This window comes from Fundulus heteroclitus, chromosome 5 (genome assembly GCF_011125445.2).
Source record: "Fundulus heteroclitus isolate FHET01 chromosome 5, MU-UCD_Fhet_4.1, whole genome shotgun sequence".
Classification (NCBI taxonomy): Eukaryota; Metazoa; Chordata; class Actinopteri; order Cyprinodontiformes; family Fundulidae; genus Fundulus; species Fundulus heteroclitus.
Genome location: NC_046365.1, coordinates 37873766 through 37888100, shown reverse-complemented (window position 1 = coordinate 37888100; position 14335 = coordinate 37873766). Strand labels below are relative to the sequence as shown.

Below are 14335 nucleotides of genomic sequence, written 5' to 3'. Positions count from 1 at the left end.
TTTTGGTCTAGAAACTCCACTTTCTCTGAGTCTAGTTGGGGCTGCAGCGCTTTAGACTTCTGGGTACTTTTTGTGATCTCCTGGGTGAGTTTCTGACGCGCTCTTGGAGTAATTTTGGCAGCCTGACCACTCCTGAAGAGGTTCACTCTGTTTTCTTAATTAGTGGATGGATGGTTCTTGGTGTAGTTTGGTGTATTCATGAAGTCCTACAAACTGCTTTGTAACCTTTTCCAGAAAATAGCCGGCGACTTTGTTTCTCGTCTTTTCTTTAATTTGTTTAGATTATTGTACATGTCTCCTTTTGAGGTATTTTTTGCCTACTTCATGCCGTCAGACAGGTACAAGTTAAGTGATTTCCTGATTCTATAGGTCAGTCAGTAAAGAAGATGCAACTTGGTCACTACTGAACTAAAAAAATCATTAATCACTAATCATGTTCTTACATAGAAAGGCAACTACTCTTCCACAAAGAACGATCTTTTAGTAGCAGGCTGACAAACACAGCGACGACAGTACGATCATGGGATGTATGAATTTGAATTGAGGGCGGGGATGGGGGGGGGGGGGGGCTGGAGGCAGGTTAGAAGGGCAAGCAGAAGCGGAGGGTGATGGAGAACAGAGACCTTGTTTTGACCCCAGCCTCGGCTGCGTTCTCTCCTCGTTTGCTCAACAGCTCCAGACAGAAACCCTGAACCTGTTTGGCTGGAAGAGAATCTACTTAATCAATGCGCTTGTTTATCTGACTGCTTGTGGGGTTGAATTAAAGCAACCAAACCCCCCCTTTCTCCTCCCTCAAAGCCAGGTGTCTGGGTTACTAACCAGTATGATGGGGGTGGGGGACACTGACAACCATCAGCCTCACTAATCCTTTAATCAGGTGGCTTGAGTTGGCCGAGTAACCTAGGAGAGGCTGATGGAGAAGCGGAGTGAGAGGAGGGTGGAGAGGTGGTGTTGGGGGTGGGGGGGTGGGGGGGGGGACTGCACTGTAAGGGTCAACCAAGGGACACGCGAGCTTCCATCAGTGGATCACAGCTTTAACAACAGAGGCAGCAACGACTGCTCTGCTGCTTAAAAACACACAGGGAAACACATTTAACGGACAGAATATGCAGCCAAGACATCATCTTACACCCAGAGAAAAAAAACATTTGATCATCCTGACACTGAAAAGCGTCGGAGCAGACCAGAGGAAAAGTCTACCTGTCACAAAATAAAACATTTAAATACAGCGCCCTCGCTCCCACACCAACAGTAGATGTGGCTCTTTGGCTCGGGTCGTGACCGAATGTTCTGGAGCCGTAAAAAGCAGCATTTAGTCTGCGTGTGTACGTACAGTATGGGTAAGCCCCTTCAGTGCAGGAGCTCAGCCACACAGCGGCTGGTTTAAGGCTAAAAAATAAGCTTATAAAGAAAATATAAGCCCTCAGCCTGGGTGTGCATGTTTCATTTATTGCAGACATGTCCATTTGTGGCCCTTGTACTGATTTTGTGTGCCCCCCCCCCCCAAAAAAACACATTTCAACAAAGATTTGCTCCATACGCAACGGTGGCTGATGCAGATGAAACTTACTTTTTTTTATTTTTTTTACTATTTTACTTTGTTAAAAAATACCAAAAAAAAATACTAAAAAGGAAAAATACTATACTATACTAGTATTTTTCTATAACATATTTCTATTCTCAAATAACCAAACATTCTCTTTAATTACATAATAAAAAAGGAGCCATGACATTAATCAAATTCAGACTTTGGTGCATTAAAATATGCTTTGAATTAATTTACTAAAATTGGCTCAAATCCTTTTCTTATACTGCTAGACCAAAAAGAGTTCAGTTTATTATTATTATTATTATTATTATTATTATTATTATTATTATTATTATTATTATTATTAATAATAATAATAATAATAATAATAATAATAATAATAATATTTATTAATTCTGAACAAGTCAAATTATATCACAATTTATCTTTAGCATCCTTTAATACAGCAAATAAGCGAAACCCCTTTTTACCTGAGGATCCAAGATGATTTACGCAGTCACTTCTTACAGAAAACCTGATTGTTCATTAAAAATTATTATATTTCTTTAGTGCAAGTAAAAAATTAACATCACATTTTGGTCTCTGAGTTCCGTTGACTTGACAGTTTTGGCCCATGTGCCGAGACGTTTGGACACCCCTGTTTATATTAACGTCCATCTTAAAATGTATGTTTTATTGTCCCTTATTGTTTATAAGCTGATCGGACGTTTAAAGTGGATCCCACTGCTTCACTAATAATTACAGCTGCATATCTAACATAAATTCTTACAAGTCAGATCTGCTGATTCTGATTTTAACTGATTTGCCTGTTTTCTAAGGACTATATGCACTGATAGAAGAAGTAGCTTCTAATCAAGCAGAAAATTAAGGAATGGCATGATTATCCCCATTTAGGCATCAAAGCATGTCTCCCTAACCTTTGATTGATGCATTTTCTGGATGGAAAATTAGAGTCAGAGTTCTTAGCTTTGATGCATTTAATGAACGGGAAAGTGAAATTCTGGAAAATTGGACGATTGTCATCTCTGGTGCATCTGGACTTAAAATTAGAGCCGTGACGGCACAGGTATACCGACTAAACCCTGACGGTACAGATGCCACTCAACGGGACGAGCAGTCAGGCGTCAGCTCACAGGCGATGGCCGCTCTCATTCAGAAGAAGATGCATGGATGAGATTTTATTAGTTTCTGTTGTGCAGGACAACAGGAAATTAAGAGCTCAAACTGGTCTCTATAGTACCCCACACCAAACCAATGCAAGCATGGCTGACGCTGATGAGATGGTTGAGTGTGGGTAGATATATACCTGTATGCTAGGATTGCACAGATGAATATATGGCATAGTGCATTTATGGCAAGCCATTTGTGTGTTTACTCGCTGTCCTTGATATCAGGTGTCATTTTTAAACACTTGTTGCAACTAGGGTGACAGATCTTAAATAACCAAATGTGGGACAATAGGATGCTGATGAGGGACGATGTGGGACACATGACGACGTCATACATTTTAATTAATTTAAAACACAGAACGCACATTAAAATAATCAGTCTCTGCTTTGCCTTTTATTTACCCTAACATAATTATCACAATGCATGAGTTTATAAAAAGGCATTATTTAACTTTAATATAGCTGTTAAATTTGAGCCCTGTGACTGGAGACATGTCCAGGATGGACCCATTAACCACTGGAGACAGACACCAACCACGACCCTGTGTTACATTGAGCTGCGTTTCCCCATCAGATACGGCTGGAAGTAACACCTGCACAGATGTTAAACTTTTAAAAAAGTAATAAAATTGCAACTTAAATTGCAAATCTTTTAAGACCTAACTATCTTTTAAAAATGGAACACTTTTTAAAGCTTATTAGAAAAAACTTTGCGTAAAGTTAAATATTATTTTAGTTAATCTTGGCTGCTGTAGCTTGTCTGTCTGGCAGGTGTTTTTGGGTCGAGTAAAAATGAGTCCATAGACCGACAGGAAGGTCTTTCTGCTGTTTCTGGTGTGACTTTCTCCAACAGTGTTGCTTCACATCGAGCTCTCCTCCGTGAAAAATCTAAAAATAACTTTGGCAAACGTCACTAAAAGCTCTCTGAGAATCACTTTTCTCTGACTTCACCCAGTTAAAAACAAATTCTCCAGTCCATGTTGTAGCTGCAGTTTGTTTTTTCTTTGACATAGTTTCCCTAATAATCTACATCAAAATCCTTGTGATTTTATTTCTTGTGTGTCCTGGTGTGTAGTTAATCATGAGGTGGGAAAAGCGCACGTCAAATAATTTTTTTTACTTCTCCGAGTCTGACTCAGTCAAATGTGGGACATTGTTTCAGATTGTGGGACAGCGGGATACCATTAAAAAAAGTGGGACAGTCCCGGTCAAATGGGACATCTGGTCACCCTAGTTGCAACCCTGAGCAATTGCAATAAATACACCACTTGACACCAGACACTAAATAAAACACCAGTATTCTTCACAATCGCCACCTACTGTTTAAAACGTATCGCACTTAGTGGGTAACTTTAAAAACTAATTAGTATTTTTATATACAGAGGGGTTATTTAGCACTTTACTGCTCTTTGTTTTGCATAAAGCCAAAATGACTAAGACATCCAAGATTTCTGTCAGATTTAGATTTACAAAGACATTTTGTTTGTTTGTGTGAGGGTTAAGGTTTCGTTTAAAAGAAGTTAAACCTATGGAATGGCCTGCACATTTGTTTCTTTTTGCTGAAAACCATAACCCCAAAAACCAAGGTACGTACCAAATAGTAATTTAAGGGTGTCATTATGCCGTAACACAACTTTTATTACTCTTTGCAGCATTAATATTTGAAATGCAGGGCAAAGGTTTAACGTTTTTTTACAATTAAACTCCTCGTTTTTCTACCAGTTGTATTAATAAGATGCCAACTTTTAGATTAAGAGTTAGTAAAAGCACAAAATATCTTTCTATTTGGGGCTACCTTCATAGACCAGGCCTCGACTAATTTTAAAGCTTTGTAAATACGACCATTATCCTCGGGAATAGGAATGTAATGGCAACAACACTGCCTTGTTAATAGAAACACATTAGATCTACCTTTGGCCCCTTACCCAGCACTTCTTGGCTGAGTTTAATCTAAAGTGATGGCGATTTTGTGTTTTAGTGATCAACTTTGACCTCGTGTGGCGACTTGAATACGCGTTAACCTAAAAGCACGTTTGTGCTCAGAATATACAGTTTATGATTTACCCTCAGATAAAAAGCAGCGCGCGGCCGCAAAGCGAAGACGCTGCACCGCTTTGATGCATCGAAGGCATAGGGACACATTCCTGGACTGACAGTCAACGAGGAGGACAGGCAGCGAGGCAAAGTGGAAGGGTGAGGAGAAAAAAAAAAAACTGTCAAAGAGTGCCAGAAAAAGAACACCCGAGGGTAAGACAGAAACGAAGACAGCAGAACGGGAAAGAAGAGCTGGGGGAGGACAGCGCGATGAGAGTTGGCTGGAGCCTAAATGACATCCTCCCCGTTATCCGGGTCTACCCCTCTCTCTGCTCTGTTATTCCACATCTCTCTCCATCCCTGCCCCCCCCCCCCTTCCCTCGCTCTCTCAATCTCTCTATTCTGCTGCTCTCTAGCCGACCTGCTCAGACAGGGGTGAAGAGTTCAGGCGCTTCAAAGGCTGCAGTGTGGAGACTGGATGTCATGTGGGAGCCACAGCAGCCTTGCCTGCAGACTTCACAGACAGCTGCTGCTACAATTGATCCTCAACCGGCCAGAGCTCCGCAGTTATGCCTTCCAACAAGTAAACTGCAGCAACACGCACGGCAGCGAGCCTGACAACGACCCGTAATTAGTCAGACGTCGTCTCAGTGAAGAGACGTTAATCAATTAAGTAAGAAACGACATATATAAACCTAAATAGCAGCTTGGTTAATCATACGAGGTTGAGATAAACGCAAGATAAATGACCCATGGATGTGAAACTTGGTACCAAATCTAAAGTATATAACCAAAAAAAAAACCCAAATTTGAACTATAGGAAATGATGAAGAGCCAAAGAGACAGAAGGTACGGAGGGCGGGAATAAGAGAGGTCAGCGCGCGGCCACGCTGAGGGGTCATGGCGAGGACACTGTCAGAGCAGAGCACGGCTTAATATGAGGTAATACCGCAGAACGACGCCGAGGCTGTGAACTAGAACGGTGAACTGCATGGACAGTGTGCCGCCATAAGCTTTACTGAAGAAATAACAGTTAAATATAAACAGCGTTACATTTGCTTTAAAAAAAAATCCTCCTTTTATCCTCTTAGTACATATAAACATAAAAAAAATAACATTCGGTAACACTGCTAGCCTATTTTTATTTTAGACACCTTCAATCTTTCTTTGTGCTTTCTGCTAAAAAGCATTTATTCAAATTGCCGGAAACATTACATCACTTGATGAACAGACTTAAAGCTTCTAATACGTTTCTTCATTATATTTAACTTTCCTTTTTCTCTTGCTAGGAAAAAAAAGCTGGAGAGGAAACAGCAGAGATGCCAACTCTTGAAACTGAAGAAGAACGCATCCAAACTCCAGTGTCTGTTCTGCAAATTAAATAAAAGTAAAAAGACTTATTATTTTATTTATTATTTTTTAGGATTGCACTAGAGTTAGAAAATGTTTTGTGGCAATAATAACCAAACATAACAAGTAAGCACCTGAGAAAACAAAAAGAAATCTGTGAAGAAGCATAAAATTTAAAAGAAAGTCAACGAATTAGGCTGCCCTGACGTATCGACTTTATGTTGACTTTATTAAACCGTTTTGCTTTCCTAAACTCCTTTCCTTGAAATCTCGAAACCAAAGTCAAATTTCTAGCTTGTGAACACAAATGAAATTTTATATTATAAAGTGAATTTGGGAAAATGAAAGTGGAGAAGCTTATGATGCTAGATTTTGTCAAACAGTCTCTGACCATGGAGACACGATCCAGTTATTTGACGGATAAAAACGAACACGGGTGTCAGTGTTAGGGTGGCTTCTCACCAGCTAGCTGCTCTATGAAGCACTCCACACCAAACAGATGCAGAACTGGGTCGGCACCGATTACACGGGAGGTAGAGACCCGTTTGGTTTTAATCTGCGGAGCACAACGTTGGTTCAGCGGTGGTGAGGGATCGGTGCAAATATGGTGGGCCCACTGGCCTTATAAAACTGCACTTATGGTAAACCGTATGCGTTTATTTGATGGTCGTGACATTAGAAGGCCTTTTTCCCTAAGAGGTGCTACTCTTAAGGAAAAGTGATAAATGTCATAAGCAGACCTAAGTACGGTAAATGCCACAATGCTCTTAGTAAGCCCCACCTAGCGCTGAAACAGTGTCAAACATGGTGAAATAAATGGTGCCTTAGTGAGTCAAACATTCATCTTGAAATTACAGCAACATTAAAATATTAATTCTAATAAATTTGGCCTTAACTTTATTCAAATTAAAGAGCAGTAGTGGTCTGAATACCATTTCCCAGTGTGGTATAAGATGGATCAACGTGTTATTTTACATTTTTACAATTTAGTAGTAAACCAATTTTTCCCTGATGTACACAGCATTCTGCTTTAGAGCACCAACAATCACACTACACAGCAAAAAGGAAACTAAAAGTAAGTGAAATTGTCTTTAAATCAGTGTATTTTTCCTTGATTTGAGGAGCTAAATAAGATTATCTGCCAAATGGAATGAGATTTTTGCACTTAAAATGGGAACAACTCATCTCCATTATCTTATTTCAAGTGCAGGATATCTAACTATCTTATTTTAGCGGTATAAATACTCACTCCATTGGCAGATAGGGTTATTTATCTGCTCAAATCAAGGAAAAATAAACTAATTTCAGGAAATTTTTACTTACTTTTAGTTCCCTTTTTGCAGTGTATCAAAGTCAGGGTCCACATGGAAGATGTTTGCTTTTCTTTTCGCTGCTGTACTTAACCCCTGTACCCAACTGTGACCCAAACACCGACTACACCTCAACCAGGAGAAGAAACGGCAGCCGCCATGTTCCAAACACCGGTAAAAAATCCCCGAACTTTTACGAGAAGAGCCACAGGATGCATCTGAAGCTAAACGTTGTTCTTTTCCATGAGAAGGGGAAAAGAACCGACAATGGCGAGATTACGCGGCTGGATACTTTTGACGATAACAGCCAGCCAATGTTTTGTTTGTCCACTTCCACCAGAGTCAGCAGCTCAAACCAATAAGAAATAATAATAGTAATAAAAAACCTGTTTCTAAAATAAACAGATAAAATTCGTGAAATATTTGCTGTCGTCAGTTCAGTTGAAAGTTTCTGTGTGCGTCAGTCAAAGTTGCTTCATCCAACTTGAATTATGAAGCTAAAGAGCCCTGTGGTCGGGAGTTAAGTGAACACAAAGTGTGATTTCACACCTATAGAGAGGGTGGCTGGATGGTGAGTGGGTGGCACGGCTGTTACCCACACGATGCCAGTCTGTCAGGGCACCACCTTGGGCCCTGAAACCCCAACACCACCCCCCCCCCCCAGCCCCCCTCCCCTCACTTCCCTCTCTTCCTTTGACGCCATGTTCCCCTTGGCCCAGAACACCAGCGCCCATCTGCTAGGACACGTTAGCCGCTGGCACCGGGGACTATTTAGTCCGGCGTAATTAGCCCCCAGACACCGTCAGCCTGGTTTTAAACAGATGTGGGGGAAGTAACATGAGCACCGCCGCCGACAAACGTTTGATGAAGAAGAAAAGAGGAAGGGGGTGGGGGGGGGGGGGGGGGTGTTCTGGGGGGAGGTAGAGAAGGGATCTAGTTAAAGGAATGATGCAACTCATGTTACAGCACAATGGGCAGTAATGATGACATCCCCAACGCCGCGGTTGAGCAGCAGAAATTTAATTAGGCTCTGTCCATTTGCTGCGATGCCAAATTAGAACGAGGAAATAAACAGTCCAACAGGCAGATGGGGGGGGGAGGAAAAACGTTGAGACTCCTAATGTGTTTTTCCTATTCAGGCACCCTTACCAGGGGGCCGACCTTTAATGGAGGACAGGGAGAGGTTACGGTGTACGTGCCCTTGAACCTCATGACTGTAATCACACATGACTGTAGCGTCGGTGACCTTTCCGCGGCGCTCTCCTTCCCTCTTCGTCGGCTCCTCCTCCTCCTCCCAACCCCCCCAACCCCCTCACAACCCCCACCAAGGTCATTTCAGGGTCCAGACTCTTGTCAAGGCTGTCACTCCAGACCGCCCCTCTCCATCTACCGCCCCCACTGTTGCCACGGCAACGGACGGCACTGCGCCGCCAAGGGCTGCACGAGGGGGCAGCGGGAGCCCGGCGCAGGGACGAACGCTGCGGCATCTTTCCCTAACCCAGGTCAACCTGGCAGAGCCGGTGTAAGCAGTGGAAAGAAGGAGGAAGAGGGGTGGGGGGGGGGGGGGGGGGGGGGGGTGGATGAAGTCAGCCCAGAAGGAGCAAAAACGGAAAAAAGGAGAGAGGAAATGCAAACGATGCAACAAAGAACGCAGGTAGAGGCGATTGCATTTCTTTGTTTAGGCCCCCCTGCGCCAACATCTTCCGTTTCTGCTGCTGCACACACACACACACACACACACACACACACACACACACACACACAGAGGCAGGGAAACGTGACCCGAGGGCAGGCGGCGGAGCGGCACACGTGTAGCACCACTGAGCTACCAGCCAGCATGAGGCACGGCGAACACCGGTCGACCCAGAGAGAACAATGGCCACCGGTGTGTGAGGTGTCCGTCAAGCGTTGCACACACACTGGCACAGGATGGAGAGCTGCGGATGGAGCTGTGCGCCTCTCTGCAGCGCCATCAAATTACAATTCACCTAGTGTGTGTGTGTGTGTGTGTGTGTGTGTGTGTGTAGGCATGTAGAGCCACCGTTATGAGGACCAACACTGACAGCAGACCAACGCTGAGTGGACTAACTGGCATGGTGAGGACATCTTGCAAGGTCCTCACCATGCAAAGCGAGCTAATGCTTAGGTTTAGGGCTGAGGTGTAAGTTTATGTTCAGTTTAGGCTTAGGGTATAGAAAGCAATGGAAGTCAATGTAATGTTCTCACAACGATATATATACACACCAGCATGTGTGTGTGTGTGAGAGAGAGAGCGCTTTTTGGATCAAGTATGAAAATTGTCTGTAAAGGTTTGCAAAAATTCACAATCTATTCTCACTATGCATTAATAATCAAGGCATTTTTTTTGCCAGAAGTGATTCCCTCAGCTCATACAGATAACGTCACAAATGCCCCGAACTGTAAATAGAAAGTACACCCTTCTTTCAGGTCTAGGGTTTTTTTTTTTTTGTTTTTTTTTACATGTCGGGACAACTGTCTGTAATTGCTAAAAAAATATTTAAATATGACCTCAAATGTACGCAAACACAAACCAGATTCCGCCAAATCATTACAGTACTAAAAAAACAAAAAACTAACGTATCAAAAAGTACAGACAGTATACAACTACACTGCAAAAACGGAACTAAAAATTGAAATCAGTACATTTGCCCTTGAATTGAGCAGGTAAATCAGATGATTTGTCAATGGAATAAGATTTTTACACTTAAAATAGGAACAATTCATCTCCATCATCTTGTTTCAAGTGCAGTATATCTAATTATCTTATTTTAGGGGAAAAAATACTCATTCTATTGGCGGATAATCTTATTTACCTGCTCAAATCGAGGACAAACACACTAATTTCAAGACATTTTTACTTATTTGTAGTTCTGTTTTTGCAGTGTAATACAAACAAGTTATCCCGGATTTCGTTTGTCTGGATAAGACGACGGCAGCGGTTCAGATTTTTCACATGCAGCCAGTTTCGCTCTTGAATGTTTGAGAAGAGCTCTTCACCAGCCCACAGACAAACAAACACCTGTCCTTGGTGCACTTCAACCACACCTGGCAAAACGAGCACCTTATCCACGGCTACATTTGGTGGCGACACAGACTGCAGCAGCAGAACATGCATTCAACTACAAATCCCAGCTCCTGCTTTAGGACTCGTCTCCGGCGTTCCTGTCATGCTAAAGCAGAAGATGTGGAGGCTAAACCGCGCTGCAGGACGTCAGAGTGATCCAGGCAGGTGCAGACGCAGCACATATTCAGAGAAATGTGTTAAAATGACAGGAACCACAAGTCAGGGTAGCGTTCCAAATACAGCGTCACTACAGCGACTGGTTTGGATGTCAGAACATAAAACAAAATACGAATAACACAAATCTACTTTGTTTAGAAGAAGCTGCAAAAAGAGTGAATCAAAGAATCATTAGAGATGACCGTTCGGCTGCAGAGAAACATCGTTTCAGGACGTAACTCCCCTCAGACTTTATAGTATGAACAATTTCCGGATTACGAGGAGTAGAGTTTTTATAAACCATCAGAGAGGTCTTTAAAGAGCACAGCCTACCTGACAGCTTGATGAGCAGCTCTGAGGCCACCTTTACATTGATATCCTGGCTCAGCAGGCTGTTTTTAGCCATGGGGCTTCCTTCCCTCGGCTTCAGTGGCTCCATGGCTCCCGTCGGCCCATCCTGACAGAACGAGCCAGGGAAGCTTGGCTGAACCTGGCTCTGGCACTGCGAGGATGGTCTCGGGCTCGGCGCCTCCTCCACTTTGGGCTCTTCCTTCAGGTGGAATGGAGACTTGAGGGATTCCCTCTGGTTGGCTGCTGCAGGTTGGAAAAAGGGCGAGAAAAACCTGGCGAGTTAGACTTAGGTATGTGACGGCGAATGATGACTGTAAAGAGAGGCGTCAGTGTTCAGGTAAAACCCCTAACGAGTGAATTCAGGCAACATGCAGCACCCCCGGCCAGAAGATGCTGGATAAAGAGCACAACATCACTTTGTAAAAAGCCTCGCATCGTTTTTTGGCACCAGAAATAATGTATTTATTGTTTTAGACCCAGTTAGAAAATCATCTGTACTGTAGCGCAGCCTAGGTTAGGGGCTGAACTGTCGCAGGGATCGCTCTGGTCCGAAGGCATCTCCAGGAGAAACTGGGCCACATCTAGTCTGCCTTAGATGAATAATTAATAATTGGACATGGAGCAACTTCCGACAGCCGCCAAGAAAAGAACAGCAGGCCAAGCTGCTTTCTTTGTGCCTCCGCGTGTGCTCTACTATTTTCTTAGTTAAAGCGAAGGCTTTTGTTGGTGTCGTTTTGTTTTACAATGTGGTGGAAACACAGAACGGAACACTGAAAGGAGTGGTTAAGATTTGACAATGATATATTTCACTTAGCGCAACAGGAACTAGGGATCCACCGATCGCAGCATGTTTAAATTATCTGCCTCAGGTGCGTGGAGGTGGAGCAGGGATAGCGTCCTCCACGCAGCCGTACTGGGTCGAGGACCTTTGCCGCACACCTTTCCCCTCTCGCTCAGCCCCATTTTCTGTTGGCCTACATTCAAAAAAGGCCACTAGTGTGTGTGTGTATATATGAATATATGGCCTTTTTTTAAATCAGAATCCCTGACTGAACCTGGGTTTTTCTCTTACAATCTAGTCGTTTTTCAACCTCTTCAATGAAATCCACAGTGAAAGAGAGACTGCATTGGCTGCTGCAGCTCCTGTGATCTGCTGTCCTCTTGTAACCCAAGACAGGAGATGGAATAAAATATCTGCTGCTGTCAAAACAAACGGATGCAGCATCGTCTGGCGTTAGTAGCACTGATCAAATGTACTGTGGTATTAAAAAAAAAGAAAATAAATAATTGTATTTTCTATCTCATTGTTCCTAAAGGCATTGGTACTAAAAACTAGTGGAGCGACTAGGAGTATAAATTGGGATAACCTTACAGTTGAAGCTGAAACCACATTTTATTGCAGTCTTTATGGTATTTCAGTCTCTTACTTCCAGGCGACACACATTTAATGCTCTGCATGTCGGCAGGGGGTTCGGTCGGGCAAATGGACTTTCACTGCCCTCGCTACCCTGTATGATGAGGTCGAACCCCCAAAGAGTGTTTGGAGAGGGAGAAACATAGAATAAATAAATGTGGGTTCATTGCATCAGATGCAGACTATGCGATATCCACCAATAATATTGCAATTTTATATTTTTCCAAACATCATGCAGCCCTTAGTTTCAGAGTTTTAATCTCTTTATTTTGTTGTTGCACTCTACTGCCTCCTTCAAGGAGCACTGAAGCAGTTGAATTAAAACAAAAATGAGATAAAATCAGTTTGTCTGTGTCACGGTCCTTCAAAAGAAAATCCTAATCTGACAGAAATTCAGTCGGCAGCTCAGACCTCAGAGAAAAAGCAGGAATTGGTACTGGCCAGTAAACGAGTGAACCTCTGACCTAATATTGAAGTTGGACCAGAACGCACGTCTGCTGCGCTCTCTGAAAAATAAAGTTTTGCTCTGAGGCTAAAACTGTTATTGCTAACATGGCAATAATAGGTCTAAGACAAAGTCTACACAGACGATACACTGCAAAAACATAACTAAAAATAAGTGAACATTTCTTGAAATAAGTGTATGTGCCCTTGATTTGAGAAGGTAAATAGGATTATCTGCCAATGGAATAAGATTTATGCACTTAAAACAGGAACAACTCATCTCCATTATCTTATTTCAAGTGCATTAAATTTATTTTGCTTATTTTAGGGGTAAAATTACTCATTCCATTGACAGATAAGATTATTTACCTGCTCAAATCAAGGACAAATACACTAATTTCAAGAAAATGTCACTTATTTTTAGTTCTGTTTTTGCAGTGTACGGACCAAGTCTTGAAGCCATTTCACATTTGGAAAAAGAAGCAAAATATTTAAACAAAGTGGAATTGCAGCAGGATTTTGTTTTTCCTTGCGTTTTGCTGTTAAAGAGTTAAAGAGTCAGTAAGACTTATGAGGAGCACCCAAGAACAAATAAGCAGCAGATTGTATGATAGAATAGTTGATGGTGTAACAACGACATTAATCTGTCACCTCGGATCAACTTCTGTTAAAAAAAACCTTAGATGAACGTACATTTTCTAAAATTTGGTTAAAAATAGCTGATGGAGAGAGACTTACACAAAACTGTAGAGCAGATGTATTTTTTTCCAAGATTTCTGCAGAGCTTATATGAGATAAAAAAAATTTAACTGTTAAAAGTATTTACTGCTGAAAATGACAACCAAAGATGAGCAATTATTAGTTTTTTCCCCCCCAACACTTGAGTCCTTAATGTTATTAGGAGATACAGATGATGGACAGGAAATACTGAATTAGTACGCTGTGTAATGGCGTCCTTTTTAATGTGCTAGGACAGAAACAAAATTTGAGGCTTGCAAATCTTCCTGCTTTGTAACAGGGTTCCTACAGCATAAGGCAAGTTAAATTGAAGACTTTTTAAGACTTTTTAATGCCACTTGAAATAAAAAGTTAAGACCAAATTCACGATAAACAAGATAAACCTGGATGCGACAACTTTACCCAAATGTTTATTTTAACATAAACCATTACTTTCTGGCTCAGTAGACATGTTAAAGATTTTGAAAAACATTCCATATAGGAAGAAAGCTAAAAAAAAACACACAAATTACAGATATATTTTTAACAACTACTGAACTGAATTCACAAACTTTGTTTTGTTCCCTACTAAAATAAACTATAAATCGGCTATGGTCCGGCCGCAACAGTTTTTATTGGTTCCGCTATCGGGACGGAACCAATAATGGTTACATTGAGCTGTTCGGTAAATTTAAAAAAAATATAATTGTATCAATTATTTGACTGTTTGGTAAGGATTACAAAAATAAAATCCTA

General features: G+C 41.9%; 1 protein-coding gene across 1 annotated transcript in view; it reads right to left on the bottom strand.

Annotated features, from left to right (window-relative positions):
• The window catches only part of znf827 (zinc finger protein 827), a 133354-nt gene that overhangs the window by 50447 nt on the left and 68572 nt on the right, over window positions 1–14335 (bottom strand). The window contains exon 5 of the mRNA XM_036137539.1: window positions 10987–11247. Within this exon, the coding sequence (XP_035993432.1) occupies window positions 10987–11247 (261 nt within the window). The remainder of the gene's footprint in view (window positions 1–10986; window positions 11248–14335) is intronic.